The 21,606-nt window shown below is 41.4% G+C and overlaps 1 protein-coding gene across 5 annotated transcripts; it reads left to right on the top strand.

Moving 5' to 3' along the window:
* The first annotated feature begins 6,932 nt into the window (after window positions 1-6,932).
* On the top strand, window positions 6,933-21,391 carry LOC146618503 (von Willebrand factor A domain-containing protein 5A-like). Of its 5 annotated transcripts, none has more exons than XM_085370335.1 (21): window positions 6,933-7,082; window positions 7,670-7,717; window positions 7,840-8,042; window positions 8,132-8,354; window positions 9,429-9,595; window positions 9,679-9,793; window positions 9,926-10,101; window positions 10,194-10,282; window positions 10,947-11,091; window positions 11,427-11,506; window positions 11,582-11,696; window positions 11,809-11,967; window positions 12,067-12,170; window positions 12,304-12,512; window positions 13,194-13,262; window positions 14,628-14,681; window positions 18,067-18,102; window positions 18,348-18,404; window positions 20,518-20,681; window positions 20,852-20,975; window positions 21,088-21,391. In XM_085370335.1, the coding sequence occupies exons 2-21, from the start codon at window positions 7,678-7,680 to the stop codon at window positions 21,165-21,167; spliced, it is 2,409 nt and encodes an 802-aa protein (XP_085226461.1). In that variant the 5' UTR covers window positions 6,933-7,082; window positions 7,670-7,677; the 3' UTR covers window positions 21,168-21,391. The 5 variants fall into 5 exon arrangements, with proteins under 5 accessions (XP_085226461.1, XP_085226460.1, XP_085226459.1 ...); XM_085370334.1 differs by having other exon boundaries at window positions 18,345-18,404; XM_085370333.1 differs by having other exon boundaries at window positions 18,064-18,102.
* Window positions 21,392-21,606: the final 215 nt, after the last annotated feature.

The raw sequence follows: 21,606 nt of genomic DNA, 5'->3' as shown, positions 1-21,606 counted from the left end.
ACTCGAGCTTCCAGCAGGGCGTGATTCAGGACCAGAAGTAATTGAGACCCCTGGCTGAGGGTGTAGATGAGTGGCTGACTGGATGGGTGAAAGCACTGGAGCCTGAACTGATGACAAAGCTAATGATTGCGCTACCAACTGAGCTACTGACTGAGCTATGGACTTTAACAAAGGTTGTAGTAAGTGTGGTTGTGGTAATGACTGAGCTACAGGTAGCGGGGCTGATTGTGGTGGAAGTGAAGACTGAGCTAAGGACTGCAATAAAGGTTGTAGTGATGGTGGTTTTGATGGTGACTGAGCTAATCCTCCTGAGCCTCCTGAACATGAGAAAAACTGCTGGACGGGCTCACCTGAGCCTCCAGCGGACACAGGAATGGGTGCCGGCACCAGCTGAACACCAGCCCCTCCCACCCGAGTAACTGAAACGGGTGGAGGGGAACGCTGGGCCCGAGCAGCCCTGGGAGCAGGAACAGGAGGAGAGAGAAGCTCAGGAACAGTCTCAAAATGCACAATATTGCCAACTGGGTCTGGGCATATAGTCTTTGGAAAGTGGGCAACCTCAGAAACATCCAACTGGGACACAGAACAGTCCCTAGAAGGAGCCACAATCTTAATAGATTGTAGCAAGGGGCAACTAGAGTCCTTAAGTGTCCTTGGGGAACAGACAGCCTCTTCCTTCAGAGAGCTTAAGTTACAGCCTGCAATATCCGTCCCTATCAACTGCCTGTGCCCCTGCTGAAAAGTACATGGCTGAAAGGCTGGCTTAGAAACATTAACCACCTCCCTTTCAGCTGACTTGGAAACAGAACTTGCAGTCTCCGGAAATTTCACAGCAGTCTGAATATTTCTTCCCTCAGATTTAAGGAGAGTAGTCTTGGTCATTTTAACACTGGGTTCAGATTGTACAGAATGAAAACAGGTTCTTAAATCCTCAGAGCAGGAGTTCACAGGGGTTGGATTTATTGTTTGTTACGTTCATGAGTTCAGGAGGAGCATGAGAAAAACAGTCTTTGTTGCTCACCACTGCTGATTGTCCAGACAGGGCTCTAGACTAACTTTTTGCCATGGGCGCACCAGCACAAAAATTAGGCGCACTCAGATTTTTCAACCGCATCGCTTAACACCGCAGTTTTACATGTGCACTTTTTTGGGGGGGAATTGCAGTCCATACAGATAATATTCATTTCTAAATTATAAACTAACAATCTTGTGCTTAAAGTGCTTTGTCAATATTGTAGAAAATGTTAAACTTAATCATCATCTCGGCCTCCTCTGACGACCTATTTGCTGTTGCATGCTGCTGAAAGGCAGTGGGGAGAGGGGACACTTGGGCAGTGCATTTATTGCAGCATATAATGTGTTTTCTGGATACACTGTGCTTTTTCAGCATTCAAAGATTGATGGCACTGTGTCAGAGCACTGGCTATGAATTTCAGACGGATCAGGCTTTAACTTAACAAAAAAGTTATCAATAGTTATTTTCATCTTTTCTTATTACCCACGGCTACATCCACTTCTGTCGGGCCTAGGCTGCTCACTAGGGCTGGGTATCATCACTGATTTCTATAATCCATTCGATTCCAGTTCTCAAAGTCCTGATTCGATTCAATTTAGCCTCAGACAGTCAGAAATATTATAATTCTGATCATTTATCAGTACGGATACATGTCAGACTTCATCAGAATTGTGAACATCACAGCAGATGCCTTTGTGTCAAAGTAACTGAGAATAAAACACAGAAAAACATGAAGGAGATTTTTCTGGCCTGGCTTTTTATAGCAGATAATCTTAAAAATATTCTGCAATATTCTGCAATTTTGCATAATTTCAAAAAGTTTAAATTACTTCAGTATTGAACAACAGAAAAAAATTGCCTTTCTTGTCCAAGGTCATTTAAGTGAAAAAAAGAAAAGAAAAAGACAGCGGCCGACAGCGCTGTAAACAACTGTAGACTGGTGGGTAATAAGCAAATGAATAATGCAGAAAACAGAGATTTGAGACGGGAAACTGTTCTTGAAGTACAGAGAGAGATAGAGAGAGAGCAAGCTGTGCATTAGGTGTGATTTTTATTGTGGTGGAAGCAAAACAGCAAAACTCAGAGTGAATTCATGATGACAATGTGAAGCGCAGTTTGCTGCTTCTTTTGCTGCTGGCTCGGTGAATTTGGTTGGAGAGAGACAAAACCTGCAGCTCAGCTAGCACAAAAAGACGTAAATACAGAGCAGACCCGATGCATCAGAATCGCTGAGCTCCGACAGCGTGTCCGTCTACAGGCCATCGGGTGAGAAAGCCGAGAAAGACAAAGCTGATTCTGATGCGTCGGGTCCGCTCTGTGTTTACGTCTTTGTGTGGAATCCGTGTACTTGCTCTCATTTGCTGTTTGGTGGTTGTTGAAATAGTTTTGTGAGCTTTAATCTGAGAATCTGGCGTTTCTGGCAAAACACAGTTATATTTAAAAGTCAATTCAGGATTTATCTGCTGCAACCGGTTGGGGTGAGAGAAGGAAGACAGGATAAAGACATGCTGTGGGAGACAGAGATTAATAACAGATATGATTCAATGCAGAGAGGTCTATTAATACATAGTGAGTGAGAAAGGTGACTGGAAAGGAAAAACTCAATGCATCATGGGAATCCCCGGCAGCCTACGTCTATTGCAGCATAAGGAGAATTCAGAGTCACCTGGTCCAGCCCTAACTTTATGCTTTAGCAAAAAGGAAAGTTTTAAGCCTAATCTTGAAAGTAGAGATAGTGTCTGTCTCCCTAATCCAAACTGGAAGCTGGTTCCACAGAAGAGGGGCCTGAAAACTGAAGGCTCTCCCTCCCATTCTACTTTTAAATACTCTAGGAACAACAAGTAGGCCTGCAGTGCAAGAGTGGAGTGCTCTAATAGGGTGATATGGTACTACAAGGTCATTAAGATAAGATGGGGCCTGATTATTTAAGACCTTGTATGTGAGGAGCAGGATTTTGAATTCAGTTCTGGATTTAACAGGAAGCCAATGAAGGGAAGCCAAAACAGGAGAAATCTGCTCTCTCTTTCTAGTCCCTGTCAGTACTCTTGCTGCAGCAGTTTGGATTAGCTGAAGGCTTTTCAGCGAGTTTTTTGGACATCCTGATAATAACTAATTGCAGTTGTCCAGCCTGGAAGTAATAAATGCATGAACTAGTTTTTCAGCGTCACTCTGAGACAGGATATTTCTAACTTTAGAGATATTGCGCAAATGCCGCTTTGCCGTAGCCACAGTCGCCCCGCAAATGAGACACACGCATGAATCTTTCACAGTGATAAAAAAGAACTCTTCCTCCCATTCACTGTGAAAATGATATATTTTCTTTCTTTTTTCCGCCATGTTTTCCTCATCTCTTCACCTTTGCTGGTGTTCACGGCAACTGTTTCCGTGGAGACCAGCTAGCGTTGATCTAATATTTAATAATAAACATTTTATATATATATATATTATCTCTAACAAATTGACCCCAATGCAATTGTGATTTTAAAAAAAATAGCAAGAAAAAATAAAAATAGATGCAGCTAACTGGTAAGTTGTTATGGTGAGCTATTTTTAGAACAGGCCCGCGGGCGACTCATGTAGTCCTTGCGGGCGACCTGGTGCCCGCGGGCACCGTGTTGGTGACCCCTGACCTACAGCATGCTCTAATCGCTCTAATAGGATGTTATGGTCAAAAGTATTGAACCACCAACGTTCTGCCCCCACTGCTTTCCAACATAAAATGACTATGGATTTCTATTCTTTTAAAGAAACTGAAAATAAATACATATATTAATGAAACATGTCCCATAACACGTGTTTTACACAGAATAATATTAATGTGGCCATTCCCACTCTGGGATCCCACAGTAACACCAGCATAGAAGAAATGGCTTTGATTTTGCCACCCTATTTGATTTCCATGCCACCCTCTTTCTGTAGACAGGATGTGTGAAACAGGAGTGTATGAACACCTTTACAAAGGTTCAAAGAGGGACACTCCCACTGTATCCCCCCAAAGAGGGACACTCCCACTGGGTTTAAATCTGGGACTCTCCACCATTTGACCTTAGAACTGAAGAAGCTTCTCGGATGAGAGGTGAAACGTCTTCAAGCAACTTAAAGGAGTACAGACACTTTTCTTTGCAAGCTCCTTTGACTACAATGACCTGGATGACTAAGAACCTTCACAGACATAGGTCGTGTCCAAATTCATGGGCTGCATCCTCCTGAGGACCCGGCCTTCGCGGTCTACGTGGGCCGGGTCCTCAGAAGGTCGGGTAGGCCCGAAGTAAACGGCAGTGGAATTGGACGGTCTAGCCTTCTGATTAGCGTCACCGCTGTCTCTGTGAAGTTTAATAAACTCAGCCGTCTGCTCCTTGCTATCTAAAATATAACGACACTGGCGTAAATTCTCGACTGTCTCATACTTCTGTTTAATCAGTTTCCTGTTTGATGTTTAGTCAGCTGTGTAAAAACCAAGGAGGAACCCACCCGGGGGATTGATAAAGTTTTATTTTATCTAATCTAATCTAATAACTTTAATCTCAGCCAAACCGATTTACTCACGAACAAACAAAACACTGAAAAAAGCCCAACAATAACATTTTTAGGTTGTCTAAGTGACTTATATATTACGTTTAACCCGAGCAGCGAAAGTCCGCGGTGATCTGAAAATGATGTGCCGGGAGTTGTGCCGTTCTCGGCCGCATCAGTAACACTCGAGCTCCCGGCTAGCTATCGAGCTGGTGGGTAGCAGACGTCTCCGAAAACGTCGAAGCACTTTTGCAAATATGCGATATCTTGATAAACCGAGCAGATATTTGATGTTTACACAGCTACTTTCTCGCCTGAAAATATGTTAAAAGTTTATTTTGTGACCCAGAAAGATTAGTATGAGTAATTTTAAAACTTAGTAGCGGCCGCCATTGTTGGAAACTGGAGTTTGGCTGGGCCGCGCTATGAATTCTGGGATATGGTAGGCCATGAAGGACACACCTGACCCATCCTTCAAATTCGGGGAAAAGGAGGAGGCATTTGTAGGCTGCATTCGGAGGAGTCTACGAATTTGGACAGCCTTCGGTGCGTCGCTGTGACGTAATCGGTCTACAAATGCGTCCTCAGGAGGATGCAGCCCATGAATTTGGACACGACAATATTCTCTCCTGTGCTATCCGGTTGTTCAGTCTGACGTCACTAGCCGTGTCTGGGTCTAAACTCCGCTGCAATAAAAGTGATTTGATTTGATTTGATTTGATATATCAAACGATCACTATGGCATTACTGAGAGTTGAAAAACTGTCTAAAGTCTTTCATCTTTAATAAAATGATCAGCGTTCTGCTCTACCAGGTGTAACAATTGAGTTTAACATCCAGGCATCCATGAAAACGGAATTTATGACATTTAACGGAGTTAGAAGTTAGCAGGGAGTTAGCTCGCTAGCTTCTATCTAAATACAATATAGCATGTCCTGACTGTGGGGTTTTGGAAACAAATTAAAACGTACAGCTCTGTTATCACTTCCAGCATAAATGAAGACAGAAAACTAAACAGCAGTGACGTTTGTAGGGTTACTGAAGTTGGGCTAGCTGGTATATAATGATGTGCTACGTGACCGCTAGCGACACAGCTATGTTAGCATAATATAAACAAGCTAACTTTTTTTCCACTCGATAAAAGTTACCGTGAGTGTTCTCGGTGGTCAGGAAAAAATGTAATTGCATGGCAGGATGCTGTAAAAGGACCAAACTTCAGCCAGGAGAACAACTGAGATAATCCATCCACAATACGAGGTTAGTCATTCATATACTGCTGCATGGGCTGGGCTGTAGTTACATCCTAAGGTTTTAAAAACTGAGCTTAAATAAATGATTAGTGGTAATTGTAGCTGCCCACTTGGAATTACCACTCGTGACGCAGAGAGCTTCGACTGATGCAACTTTATTCTCTCCTCTTTAAACCACCGACAATATGGCACCGTGAAAACTATAAAGATGCACAAACAAATACCATTAAACATTTACGTAAAAAGTGCAGAAATGTTCACATTTTACCATAGAAAATTATTTTGATTAACTCAAATAGTGACATTGACATAAATCAATAGTTTTTAAACTACTTATGTTACAGCATTTAATAAAATGAATTAACAACAACCATTCTGTCTCTTAAATACATAAACAATCATTTGCAATCATTAACCAACCTCTTTCTGCTTCCAAGGGTGCTAATCATGCTGAATCAGCTAGCCAACCTCCTCCATGCACATCTCTTAGCCAGTCTTTCCACACCACAAACAAATGACATGCATACACAATAAAAATGAATTCAACCACATTGAGTAAACTTTCAAAGTTATAGCATGTGACAGATAAATAAAACACATAGTTTTGCATGAGTACCCTCAAAAACAAACGCTTTTACTCACTCTGAAGCAACATGTTTGCGTCGCCTCACCGAGAACAGAACAGGAAGTCTGACACAATAAAAGAGGAAGTGCTAAGGTACTCTTCAAAATAAAAGTGCAAAGTAAAGTGGCTTTGCCAGCATTTACAGTAATAAAAGCCGAGGGAGGTCAACAGTGATCACTGACTGTTTTAGGAGCTTTTTGAGATCAAATAGAAGAAAATACATAACATTAAACGTGTTAACAACACAAAAGCCATATTAAACGCAGACTACTTTAGACCCGGAAGTAGGATTCGTCACATCATCACTGAACAACCGGATTGCCGCCCCTCCCCCCTCTTCCCAGCGCAAAGCACAAGGGTCGCATGCGGAGGGAAGTGGAAATAAGTGCCATAGAGAGGGTGAGAGAAGGAAGAAAAAAAACAGGACTCCCAATAAGGATCCGGGTCGCGTCGTTCACTTCAAAGAATCGGCTCTTATAGCCGTTTCGTTCGCGACCGACACATCACTACGCCACTGGGTGCTCTCGTACAAGAAAATCGAGCATACCCGGTGGCAGTCTTGTTTCAGTTAGGTCAGTGTTGTTAGCGAAAACATTACGTGTTTTAACACCATTCTTCACGTATTTAGAGGAGGGGGCTGCAGTAAAACTGTACCGGAAACATCAGTACATTCTTTGAGGTAAGTCTGTCCGTTATTACAGCAGCTGGACTGACAGGAAAACCTGAAAGCTTATCGCTGTCATGTGGGTGCTGTCACACAGAATCATGCACGGTTTATGTGTGTCTACAGTCATGCAGTGGAGAAAGTCCACAGGGTTATACAACAGACGGCATGTTTAATGTGAAAGTGAAAGTCACGGTCAGAGGGACGCTTGGCTGGTTATAATAATAAACAAGACTGCAACAAAACCCGAGGCCTCTACAAAAAACTCTGATTAATGCGTCAGCGAGCTGTTCCCGACAGTGACTCTCCTTTTAGCTGCTTACATCACCAAAGCAACTTGTACTCAAAACATAAATCGGTCAGGAGCAATTTGTGTTACGAGTTTCGGTTAAAAATCGACCAGAAGCGCCATGTTTACAGTGATTCCTTTATTTGATGAAGGTTTTTTTTTTAGGCACAGAGCCTAAAAAAGAAAGTAGTTAACGGAGAACGTTTATTCCCACGGTCGACATACCCGTTATCTCAGACTGCGGCTATATGTTTTGAATGTTCCGTATTTGTAAAGTGTAAAAGTTTCAGTATTAAGTGTTCTTGTTTTACAGGTAAGATAATGGATTGCTGTGGTCTGCTAACTCTTCAGAAGGAACCAGGTACTGATGGAAAAGAAGTTAATTAAAACAACTTCAAATGTAGATTTTGTTGTTGTTGTAATGGCACATAATAATACCCTGATGTATGGTTTGTATTTATTCTAATATTATTTTTCTATCAGTTCCTCTGAAGAGCATTGAGGTGGAGCTGGAGGTGAGGGACCATGTGGCTACAGTGGTCTCCACTCTGAACTATGAGAACAAGGAGGACAAACCATTAGAGGCTGTTTTTGTCTTCCCTCTGCCTGGAGATGCTGCTGTCTGTCATTTCAGCGCTCAGATTGGACAGACGCAGATTGTAGCTGAGGTGAAGGAGAAACAGAAGGTGAGCTGGACAGTAAATATAACCTGATTATAAGTGAGCTTCAAAATAAACGCAGTGAATGTCACTGACATGTGTCACCTGTGCTTCAGGCTCGTGAGGAGTATGATGATGCTCTGAGCTCCGGTCAGCAGGCCTTCCTATTGGAGGAGAGTGATGAGAGTCCAGATATATTCTCTCTGCGTGTGGGCAGCCTGCCTCCAGGAGAGAGCGCCTCCATCAGGTTGGAGTACGTCACTGAGCTGGCTGTGCAGGCTGATGATAGTCTGAGGTTCTGTCTGCCTGGTGTGCTCAACCCTCGATACCAACCTCAGGGTAGGACAACTTCAGAATACTTGGACCAGAAATGCTTCAACTATATCAGTCAAAGTCTTGAACCACCTTCCAACCTTCACACCACTGACAGAACACAAAAAAAACCATCTTCCAACTTTGCCAGTTACTGTAAGATGTGAACACAGAACCAGATATGAAACTGTTGCCACATACAGGAAAACACATACAGTGCGAAAAATCTGGAAGATAATTAGGTCAAGTTTCAACTTGATTTTCTGCAAGAAAAAGGATTCACTTCTCATCACATTGTGATTACCAAATATAAAAAGCTGTGAAAAAGAAATGTTCCAGTCCAGTGAAAAGCTTTAGTGCATCCTCAGAGAAATTACAAAAAGCCCAAAAGCTGTATCTCAGATTCTACAGGCCTCAGCTAGCATATCAAATGTTAGATTTCGAGGTATTAGAATAAGACTGAACAAGTGTGGCTTATTTTTTAGGGGTTGCAGGAGAAAACTTCTTTTCTCAAAAAGACATTGGCAGCATGTTTTCAAAGTTGCACCTGAACCAATCACAAGACTTCTTGAAAGATGCCCTTCTGACAAACAAACCCAAAACTGGAGATATTTGACCGTAATGCATAGCGTCACAATCAGAGAAAACCAACCCCAACGTATCAGCACAAACACCTCATAAAACCTTGTTGGGACTGGTGTGTTTATATGGAGTTTCCCTTATTTTTTCCAAAAGTTAGATCATAAAGAGGTTTATATACTTAACACTATTTAATTCTCGCTGACATGAAATTTTATATCACCCTAACAGATTTTTTGTTTTTTCTGAAGAAGGAATAGGCAAAAAATGATGTTTGTGTTTTGTTACCGATATGGTTCATTATTCCATCCGTAGGTCATAAAAGTCAAGTTATTCCTTTTCTGTCACTTTTTCATTGTTTTGAATTAAAACAGCTGTAAAGTAGTTTTGTTTTTCCTGAGCAAAATGCTTTCCTCATTTTATCTGTACTACCATGTGAACCAGAGAGTCTTTACAGCCTAAATTATTTGATTGTATTATACCTCATTAATTACAGCATATTTTACCTGATGCTGTGTGCAGGTAGTGAAGGTGCAGGTGTCCAGGTGACTTCTGTTCCAGCCTCTCTGGTGCCCTACAGTCTGTCTTTTTCTGCCCGAGTGTCCTCTCCTCGTCCAGTCTCTAAAGTAGAGTCCAACTGCTCCCTGGACCCTCTGCAGTACCTCAACACTGATCAAACCCAGGCCACGGTAGGTAGAGTGCTGATGTGTCTGCTGTGTGTGGTTGTTACTTGTTACTGATGAATAAATATGAATGTGTTTGTGGTGTGCAGGTCAAGCTGGCTGCAGGACACAAGTTTGACAGAGATGTTGAACTGCTGATTTATTACAAAGACGCCCACCAGCCCACTGCTGTGGTGGAGGCAGGACAGGCCTCTGCTGAGCCGGGTGAGAGCAAATGAGAGAAGTCATTAGTTTGCAAATAAAAACTATTGTTCTTCTTCAACCTAAAAGTTAATTGTGTTGGAGCTATTATGAAATGTAAACTTGACATTTTTCTGTCCTTTTCATGTGTTTCAGGCTCTCTGATGGGTGATCCAGTGGTGATGGTGAGTCTGTACCCTGAGTTCCCCCAGTCTGTGATGTCTTCAACGGCTTCATGTGGAGAGTTTGTGTTCTTAGTGGATCGATCTGGAAGTATGGACTGTGCTACGAATAACACTGAGCAGCAGGAAACTCGGATCAGCAGTGCTAAGGTATTTATGATGTGGTGTTAGTGTTACAAAATATTTCCTTAAATTGTTCCTCTCACACAGTGGCCTCACCATCTTTTCTCTCTTCCCTGAAGGACACTCTGCTGCTCCTGTTGAAGAGCTTACCAATGGGCTGCTATTTCAACATTTACAGTTTTGGGTCCAGTTATGAACACATCTTCCCGTGAGTTATATTCATATGATCTCAGTGATATCACTTTTCTGTCACTTTTTACTGTAAATGTGTCATGCGTTGTAGTAGGACTCAGGCGCAGAGCAGAGTTCAGTGGAAACAACGTTTATTTAAGTCACCAGGTGCAGATATATACAGTGAGGTGATAGTGGGGGTCCTGGGTCCAAAAGGGAAGTCCGGGAAGGGAATCACATACACGCTAGCTCCTCTTCTTTACAAAGGTTCAAACAACGGGTTGGTCACAGGTCCGCGGAAACTGTGCACAGGAGAGAGTGAGGTTACGCAGAGATCACAGCAAGTTCACAGAGCTTAAAGATACAAGGCTGAGGTTCACTGACTTGTCTAGCACAATCATCCAGCGATGAGGCTGTCTGCGTCCTGGCCTTAAGAGTCCAACCCATAATTAGAGCCTGACGAGAAGCAGGTTTGTGTGCCAAGGGCGGGAGCCTGCAGTGAGCTCCATCCTGACGGGGAGGAGAGAGGAGAATGTAAACAAAAACACATGTGGCCTTGTGGAGCCTGCCGGGCAGACATGGGGACCATGACAAAATGTGTGATAAGATATCTTCCCTGCTGTTAGTCAACATGTTGCCTTTGGATGATTCTGCAAAACTCCAGGTTATGTTTGATCTCACTTGTGTGTTTGTCATGGCAGTAAGAGTGTAGAGTATGGTGAGAAGACCATGGAGGAGGCTCTGAAGAAAGTTGAGCAGATGGAGGCTGATCTTGGAGGAACAGAAATCCTGGAGCCCCTCAAACATATTTACAGCCAGCCCTGCATTCCCACTCAGCCTAGACAGGTAACACACACACACACACACACACACACACACACACACACACACCTTGATGTCATCCTTTTGTCCTTCCTTTTTTCTCATTCATTACTCCAACATGTAAGTTGACCATGAACCAAGCCCTGTATCAGTCGTAACATATCTCATATAATCTGCTAATTATACATGAGTTGATCTGTTGAGTGGTTCCTACTGTTCCTCTCACTCTTGCTTAAAGCTTCTTCTTTTCTTTTTTTTACTGGTTAAAACAGTTTACTGACCGCATACTTGATTACATATCAGAGAGTTGTGTTTCAGGCCGTGTAGATGAAAAACTGTGTGTAAACTCTCCTCTCTAGCTGTTTGTCTTTACTGATGGAGAGGTGGGGAACACCAAAGAAGTGATCGATCTGGTGAAGAAGAATTCAGGCTCCCACAGGTAAAACAAGAAAAAGATGATGACATGTGCCGTGTACCATGCCTGTGTGTTTTAAAAACAGCTGTTGTATTGCAGGTGTTTCTCTTTTGGGATTGGGGAAGGGGCCAGCTCTGCTCTCATCAATGGGATGGCCAAGGAAGGAGGAGGTCACGCTCAGTTCATCACAGGGACTGACAGGATGCAACCAAAAGTAAGACAATGACTCATAACAATTACAGTAAAAAAAAAAATTGTGTTTTTAGTTTGTTTTATTTGTTTTTAGTTTGGATGGAAGATATGATTTTGGTTTTTATACTCATCAGGTGATGCAGTCGCTGCGATTTGCTCTGCAGCCAGCTGTGGAAGATGTTTCTGTTACATGGGATTTACCAAAGGGATCAACTGTCACCGTCCTCTCTCCACCAATCACAACCATTTTCCAGGGTAAAAGGTCACTGATTTATGCACAGCTTACTGGACAGGTAGGAACAGCATCTTCTCACAGTGAACAATCTCTGTGTTTATGCTTGTCATGTTTTGAAATAAAATGAAATTGGTTTAACACTGTAATTCTGTGTCAGAGCTCAGAGGCAGCAGAGGGCTGTGTGATGGTGAAGTACAGCCTGGCAGGTCATCCCTCTGAGAACCAGCTGCACTTCAGTCTCAGACCTGCAGAGGACACTGGGTAAATGAGCTGTTAATCCACTGGTACAATTACATATTTACTTTACAAAAGCTTACTTTTTATGTCTGTATGATCTAAAAAATATTGGTCATTGTGACCATGTCACCATACCAATATTTTCTCTTGTCTGTAGCTTAATAGTCCACAGGTTAGCTGCTCGGACTCTTATTTGCTTGCTAGAGATGGAAGCAGAAAACAATGAGGAAAAAGAAGAAGTAAAAAAGAAGGTGGTGCAGCTGAGTGTCCAATCAGGAGTGAGCAGTTCTTTCACTGCTTTCATTGCTGTCAATAAAGACAACAACAAGGAGATTCAAGGACCTCTTCTGCACCGAGATATTCCAAGTATAATGAGCAATCCTAGGGCTGCTCGATTATGGCAAAAATGATAATCGCGATTATTTTCACTGAAATTGAGATCTCGATTATTTGACGATATTTATTTAACAATAACAATGTATTGAATAATGACTTTAAAGATTGTCAAAAAATAATATAAAATAGTGTGCAAATACTGATAACAGTGCAAATGTTTGCAATATAAAAAATAAATGAAAAATGTAAACATCTATGTTTAGTGAACTTTGCAGTGTTGCTCTGTGGTGCAGCTACGACACCATAGCAAAGTTTACACACTGTGTCTACTTGATCCACGTCTGACTCCGCGAACCCATAATGTTTCCACACCACTGAAGTTTTCTTTACCTCTCTTTTCAACCAACGGCAGTCACTCTCCTCTCCAAATAACTTCTGCTTAGCTTTCCGAGCTTCCCTCGGGTCCTCTTAATTGTTGTGACGCGTGTTCGAAATGCAGAGAGGTGCGCTCGATTTGCCACACGGAGCAGCGCGAGAGTAAAGCACGAGGGAGGGGCTAATAATCGGCTCAGTCATTTTTAATGATCGTTGAAAGCCCAGATCGTAATCGTGATTAAAATTCGATTAATTGAGCAGCCCTAAGCAATCCTATCTACTTCATATTGTTATGGGGGCATTCTTATCTTATCTTATCTTATCTTATCTTATTAGTGGCTGGTCTAATGGGATTTGCTGCTACCCCTTGCTGTCTAACAGCTAATATTTCCAGTTTTTCACCTGGTGAGTACAAGGTTTGTTACCTTTGCAAACACAGTGTGAGTACTTCTACAATCACAGGTGTGTGTTTGTGTTTGTGTGTGAAAAAGAATAATTAGTTATAAGAACAAATTGGAGACTATTAAATACATATGACTCAAACCACTTCAATGCACTTTTTTAAATACCTTTTGTATACAATAATACAAACAAAATGAGAGAACTTCGACAATCATACGACCCCTATGAGCAAGCGCTTTGGTGACTGGGAGGAAAAACTCCCTTTTAAAAGTAAAAGTACACACACACGCGCACACACACGCTGACACACAAAATATATAAAGAATTCACCTATTGCCCCTGCGGACAGTCTGTCCTTCAAGCTCACATCTTCTTCCAGAGGCCTGGGAGCTTGAAAGTAACGTATTTTTCAGACCATTAGGCGAACTGGATTATAAGATGCATTAAGCACTGAAGTTTGGTCCGTTTTCAGCGTCCTGTCATTTGACTGCATTTGTCCCTAACCCTCACTTTAACTTTTATCAAGTAGACAAAAGTTAGTGTTCCTCCTCCAGCTTCACTGTGTTTATGTTATGCTAACATAGCTGTGTCGCTAGCAATGACTTAGCACATCATTATATACCAGCTAGCCCAACTTCAGTAACCGTACAAAAGTTATTGCTGTTTAGCAGTGGCGTCGTTAGGCCTATTTTAGGGGTGCTGAAGCCTCCCTAAAATATTCTTAAGCCCCCCTAAATAATTTGGTGGGGGTTTTTTTTTTATTATTTTTTTTTTTTTTTTAACTTATTCGATTTTTTTTTTTTTACAGAACTTGCAGACAAATTCAATATAAAGATGCAGGAATATGAGTTTAAAGAAATAATAATATAAACCTGTCGCTATTCACACAAATATGATCATAACTCGGTTGGTCCCTTTCGCTTTCCATTGTTAAGGTAGCGTCAGTGCTTCGTTATCCAATCCCTTCCAGTTGTTCACAGGGGACATCCACATGACTGAAAATCCAGTCCTCGTTTTCACTGCTACTTTACACTCCGCTCGTATACACCTGCAGAAACACTAGCGTGCATGTGGCAAACGGCAAGAAATAATGGATATACGCAAGTTTTTCAAGAAAGTAAGTCTTCATCACTGGCTGGTAGTAACAATTAGTTAGCTCCAGCTAACAGCAGAGAATCCCATGTAAATAATGAACCAGGTGCTCCCCATTTTGTAAATAAAAACCTGGCTAGCGCACTAAGTTAAATTGTTAGCATAATGTTAATTTCTGTCACTCGTTTTAGCTCTGAAAAATCCAGCTGAGCTCATTCAGGTATGGTTATCATCAGTGGAAATAATAATAATCACTCCATCCCCATTAACCTGTAGGAGTCAGGGCAGAGGAGCACAGAGAGGCAGAGGGGAGAGACGTCTGCTGGAGAGGTGAGTCAAAGGACAGTCTGATTAGAATTTTATGGGACTCAATATGGATATGAAATATGAAACATTTCAGTCACGGTACAACATATAAGACCTGTTTAACTTGAGCTTTTATTTAGGAGAGTCAAGGTTAGAAAGTGGAGAGAGCAAAGAGAGAGATATGTATATAAGTCAAATTAGCCTGACTCACATATTTTTGAGGGTTCTATTTTAATATTACTTCAATTCAAGTAATTTAGTAATATTTTTCAGGGCTTTAAATTGCAACCATTTTAGTCACATGCGTGCTCAAAATATAATGTTTGTAACTTCAAAATATTTGGGAGCAACAAATTACTGTGGAGCGGGAGCAGAAGTCATGATATTAGCAATTTACATTACAATTCAGTATGTTTTAATGTATCTTGAAGGGTGAGGCAGAAGGAGTGGCTGAGGGAGAAAAAGGTCAACAGGCAAGTTCAAGTGTTGTTACATGGAAAAGCTACCAGGGAACTAGCAAACAGGGAAACGTTGCACAGATGATAGCAACTGCAAATGTGAGTGAGATAGTCGAAAGAAGAGAGTATCTCAGACGAATTGTTGCAGTCACCTCTATGTTAGGGAGACAGGGACTCCCTTTTCGTGGTCATGATGAAGGTGAAGACAGCCCAAACAGAGGGAATTTTCTTGCGTGCATGGAGCTTTTGAAGAAGTTTGATCCTTTTCTTCAAAAACATAATCCCCCATCAAATGCACAGTATATCTCACCAACATCCCAGAATGACATGATTGACTGTTGTGCCCAGGAAGTTACTAGTGTCATTGTATCTGAAATGACAAAGTCTAAAGTCTATTCCATCATGGTGGATGAGGCAAGGGATAAAAAGGCAGAGCAGTTAGCTGTTTGTGTCAGGTACGTGTCAGAGGGGGCAGTGAAGGAGCGTTTCCTTGCACTTGCAGAGATAAAATCATTTGATGCCCAGTCCATTGCAAATGAGATTCAGCAGCAGATCCAAAACTATGGTCTTGCAGAGCTTAAGTGTGTAGCACAAACATATGATGGTGCAGCCGTTATGAGTGGCTCCACTGGAGGTGTACAAGCACATTTTAGAAGGCTCCATCCTGAGGCTATCTATGTGCATTGTTATGCTCATCAACTCAACCTGGTTTTGTGCAATACTTGCAAGGCTGTCCCAGAGGCTGTGGAGCTTTTCAGCTTGTTGGAGTGTGTGTATTCTTTCTTCAGCACCTCCCTAGTCAATCATCATAAGTTCATGGAGACTCAGGCAAAGCTTGGATTGACAAAAACTGAGCTTGTGCAACTTTCAAACACTCGCTGGGCATGTCAGTTGCGATCAATCAGTGCAGTTCTTGAGACATTGCCTGCCATTTTGGAGTGCCTATCTGCAATTGGATCCCCCATAGCTGTTGGTCTCAGAGCAAAGCTCTACAAGTTCTCAGCAGTCTATGCACTACTGATGTTTCAGTCGATTCTGTCTGTAACCGAAGGACTCCACAAATTCCTGCAGAAAGAGACTTTAGACCTGGCAGAAGCTTTTATCTGCAAACCAGCTCTGTGTGACACACTTAAGGGCAAACACTCAGATGCATTTGCTACAGAGCTGTATGAGAAAACCAAGGCCCTATGTAACACCCACAGTATCCCTGAACCAGGTGCCAAGACAAGGCACAAACAGAGGAAAATGGAGGATTTTGTCCTGGAGGCAACTGTGGGTTCACGCACTGAATTGAACAACTCAGACACATTGAAAAGAGAGTTACTTTTCCCTTGTGTGGATCGGATGGTTGGCGAGCTTGATCAAAGATTTTGCAGTGTAGATGCAGGGCTGCTAAAAGGCGTCCAGGCATGCAGTCCTAAATCTGAGAACTTCTTGAGTGAACCACACTTGAATGAACTTGCAAAGCACTACAGACTTGACCTGAAAAAAGAGGTGGTTCTGGTGGCCAGAAACTTTCTTACCCGGAAAACAGAGGGTGGATGTCCACCCAAAAATATGTTGTCTGTGTACAACCTCCTTGATTCAGACATGTTTCCCTCTCTGAAGGCAACCATCCAAGTTGCCCTAACAGTGCCTGTCAGCAGCTGCTCGTGCGAACGGTCCTTTAGTGCACTGCGTCGGCTGCACTCCTGGCTGCGTCAAACAATGGGTCAGAAAAGACTTCACAGTCTTGCAGTCATGTCTATTGAAAAAGACACGCTTCAGCATCTGAGTCACAACAGAGTGATTGACCGATTTGCCACTCTTAAAAACAGACGTCATTCTTTGATGCTTCCACCCACCAAGTAACTGGTGATTGCAGCCAGAAAAATGTACTTTTTTATTTTCAGTTTTTTTCTTGTTATTGATGCAGCAAACACATTTCCTCTGTTTTTTTGTTGTACTGTATTATAAAGCAGACTGAAATAAAACAATAGATCTATTGGTGGCCTAGGATGTTTAATCTGTCCAAAAAAGTAGGAAAACAATTTCTCAGTCTTTGTTTTCTGTTTGTGAAATTTTGTGCTCATTCACTACGTTCGTTCATGTCGTGTGCATCTCTTGGGGGCTAAGCCCCCCCTGTCCTTAAAACCTAGTGACACCCCTGCTGTTTAGTTTTCTGTCTTCATTTATGTTGGAACTGATAGCAAAGCTTTACGTTTAAATTTTTTCAGAAAGTTCATGAATTCTGTTTTCATGGATGCCTGGATGTTAAACTTAATTGTTACACCTGGAAAAGCAGCAACGCTGATCATTTTATTAAGAATGAAAGCATTCAGGCAGTTTTTAGCTCTCAGTGATGCTGCAGTCTTCGTTTGACTTTGGGACCTGAAGCGGACAGAGTTTTGGACCCAGATTACTCCGCGAGGCTCCTGAGTAGGCAGCCGTAATGCTCCGACAATCCATCAAGCAGTGCGGCTTTGTAGGTTACCAATGTCGCACGAAGACATTTTTGACTGATTTTTGAGCCGTGTACAATCAGTTCAAGGTCGGTAAGCACAACCAGAATTCATACATAAGGCACACTGCCGATTTTTGAGAGAAATTAAAAGATTTTAAGTGCGCGTTAGATTGCGGAAAATACGGTAAAGTTCACTGGATGAAGCGTTTTCAGTGGGAGTAATGTTTGATCACTCATCCAAGTGACTTCTTCAGTCTGGGGTGGGTTTTTATTTTCTGGTAGTTAGTTTTGGGATTGCTGACACAGACCGAGTTAGTCTGAGTTATATAACGTCAGATGATTTGCTCATGCTGACAAATTCTCGTCAGACAAGTAAAATGAGATCCCACATCAGTTAAGCTTCTACTAAATTTTGCATGCAATGAAAGAAAAATGTTTACTTGTGTTTTCATTGGGAGTAGAATTATAAGTGTGTGTGCTCACTGTTGCATTTCCTTTGAAAAAGCAGGTTTACGGTACTATTGTGCAATGGATGACTCTGAAGGTATTTGTTTTGACTTCTTTGCTTTAAATGGACACACTTGAATATGTACTGATTCTTTTCCAAGTGTAATTTTGATTTTTCTACTATTAATTTTAAATTTCAAAATTTTAAAATACAGAGGTTTACATTTTGTTAAGTGTTGAGCATGCTACTACATTCAGTGTGTAATGAGGGGAAAAATGTATTAATTTTGATTACAACTTCAAGTGTGTGTGCTCAGTGTTGAATTTCCTTTGAAAAAGCAGATTGTGAGGTGGATTATGGAAACCTTCCAGAATTCGAAGACGAGTGCTATTACGGAGGTATCTGTTTTGACTTCTTTGTTTTAGATAGACACGTTTATCTTTAGTTGGACAGCAAAAGTCATCTAGACCTTAATATCTTTAAGACTGTAGTTTAATTCGTTTTAATTCGTTTTGTATCATCTGGTTTCATGGGTTGAGAGTCATCTGCAAAGCAATGCAAAAGAGTTCAGTGTTTTCTAATAATACTGCCTAAACAGGTGTAACATAAGAAGTATTGGTCCTAGTACAGAACCTGGTGAAATTCATAAAATACCTTTTGTATACAGTAATACAAAAAAGAGAGAAATCCAACAATCATATGACCCCCCTATGAGCAAGCGCTTTGGTGACTGTGGGAAGGAAAAACTCCCTCCTGGCTGCGACAGGTTGGGATGAGGGTAGGAAGACAGGACAAAGACACACTGTGGAAGAGAGCCAGAGAGGAAGAATAATGCAGAGAGGTGTATAAACACATAGGGAGTGAAGAAGGTGACTGAAGAAGAATTACTCAATGCATCATGGGAATCTCCCGGCAGTCTAGACATAATGCAGCATAAATAAGGAAGGAATTAGGGTCACCTGATCCAGCCCTAACTATATGCTTTATCAAGAAGGGACATTTTTAATAGGGCTGGGTATCGTCACTGATTTCTAGAATCGATTCAATTCCGATTCACAAGGTCCCGAATCGATACGATCCACGATTTGATTCGATTCGATTCAATTCGATTCAATTCGATTTGAATCTGGGAAATTTTGACAGTCAGAAATATTATAATTCAGATCAGTAGATTTACATATTTTTGTATCTATAAAAAGGAAGCTGACACACGCAAGACTTTATCAAAGGTGTGAGCGTCACAGCAGATGCCTTTGTGTCAAAGTAGCTGAACATAAAACACAGAAAAACATGAAGGTGATTTTCCTGGCCTGGGATTTTATGAAAATATTCTGCAGTACATCAAAAACAAAAGAAAACCATTAATCAACATATAAACGTTACCTCTGACGTTACAGCAGTTTTATTAGAGACACGGCTAAGCGTTTTGCATTTTGCACAATTTTAGAAAGTTTAAATTTGTTCAGTATTGAACGGCAGAAATTAGGTTTTCTCTTCGGAAGTATGTAAAAGGAAAAAAAACCAGCGACCCAGTGCGCTGTAAACAACAGTAGACTTGTGCGTAACAAGCAAGCGAATGATGCAGAAAACAGATTTTTAGACGGGAAACTGTTCTTGAAGAGAGAGAGAGAGAGAGAGAGCTGTGCATGAAGTGTGGTGGAAGCAAAACAGCAAAAGTCAGAGGAAATTCATGACGATGTTTTCGTGAAGCTTAGTTTGGATCTTCTTTTGCTGCTGGTTCGGTCAATATTGTTTGGAGAGAGATAAAACTAACAGCTTTAGAATCAGCACAGAAAGGGCGTAAACACAAAGCGCGGACCCGCCGAAACATCAGAATCAGCGAGCTGTCGGCTTTCAGCACGGACCGTGTCCGTGCCGTCAGGTGAGAAAGGCGACATCTCACTGATTCTGATCCGCGGGTCCGCGCTGTGTGTTTACGTCTTTGTGCAGAATCCGTGTTCCTGCTCTCATTTACTGTCTTAGCTGTTTGGTGGTTGTTGAAATTTTGAGGTTTCACCAGAGATTCTGGCATTTCGGGCAAAATAAATTTATATTAAAAAATCGATTCAGGATTTTAATGAATCGATTTCACGTTATCCAAGCCAGAATCAATTTTAATCGATAAATCGATTATAAAAACCCACCCCTAGTTTTTAACATAGTCTTAAAAGTACAGAGGGTGTCTGTCACCCAAATCCAAACTGGGAGCTGGTTCCACAGGAGTTAAACACAAGAACAGCTCAGTCAGAGAGCGGCTGATACGATACTATAAAGTCTTTAATATAAGGTGGAGCTCGATTATTCAACACCTTGTATGTGAGGAAAAAAAGATTGCAACATGTGGATGCTAACCGAATCAATGGAACTATTTTCTTAATTAACTAAACTCTTTTTCTAAAATATTGCTCTGTTAATTCCCCCCAATTAAGATGATTTTATTAACTAAATAGAAGGAGAGTGATCAGCATAAAAAACTTTATGAATGTACTTGTATTTAAATTTCCCCTTTAGCACTGCCGGATGAAGAATTTCCACCTGCTAAGAAGCCACCCAGAGACCCTTTGCTACAGTTAGTCTCCCTCCAGAAGGCGTCTGGCTGCTGGCTGCTTGATCCAGCTCTGGCTGCTGCACTGGGAAAGACCAACGAGGAGGTGGAAAAGTCAAAGCCTGAAAAGGTGGGCTATTAAATAAATAATAACACAGTAATAGTGGGTGTTTGTAACGTATTCATTAAAATGATTTCAAAATTGAATTTTCAAAATTACACACTCATGTTAACGAACATCTGCATGCTGCCTCACTTAATTTAATATTTAACTACATGACTTCTGATTCTATACGCTAGGCCAGCAGTGAAGTGTGGGCCACCATTCTGGCTCTGATCTGGCTTCATGGTTTCAAGATGGATGCAAAGGACGAGTGGGAGCTTCTGGCTGCAAAGGCTGTGTCATGGCTCAGTGCGCAAAAAGGTAGTAAACACAAAAATAAGCATTCAGTTTGTGATGGCTATACTGAGTTGCTACAGTCGTTAAGATTAATGCTAACTGGTTATTTTGTTTTGTGTGTTCCTTTTTTTTCCAGCATCGTCTGTGACAGAGTGTGTGGAAGCCGGAAATATATTGTTGGGCTGCAGTGTGCAAAAAACTGCCCTTGGCCTCTGAGTTTTTTATAAACTAACAACTTCTTTATGATTCATACACAGAAGCAGATTTACTTCATACTTCATCCACATTAATCTTTGCATCGTCCAACTTTATTATCTAATGTGCCTTATTTTATGCTGCATGTGTCCAAAGTCAGCTTTGTAAGAGTACCAGAGATGATTGCTTTTTTATTCTAACTTTAATGTTGCTGTTTGCTTGAAAGCATCAAATATTAAACAAATAACAACACACATGAGTTTGGACCCATCATTCCTTCTAATGAGTCACCATGAAAAAAATAATTTAATTTTAAAATATTTAAAAAGACCAACACACCTGGCCAGTTCTGTCTTTCAACACATTTTTTAATCATGGTTGAGGAAAATATGCAGCTTAAATTCAAAGTCATAGTGAAGCAAAATTCTTCCTTATTCCAATGCATATCTTTCACTTTTTA

The sequence above is a fragment of the Diplotaxodon limnothrissa genome, linkage group LG14 (assembly GCF_057381915.1).
Source record: "Diplotaxodon limnothrissa isolate DT_005_m linkage group LG14, D_limnothrissa_male_GT1.1, whole genome shotgun sequence".
In the NCBI taxonomy this organism is placed as follows: Eukaryota; Metazoa; Chordata; class Actinopteri; order Cichliformes; family Cichlidae; genus Diplotaxodon; species Diplotaxodon limnothrissa.
This window is presented reverse-complemented; position numbering and strand designations above follow the sequence as displayed.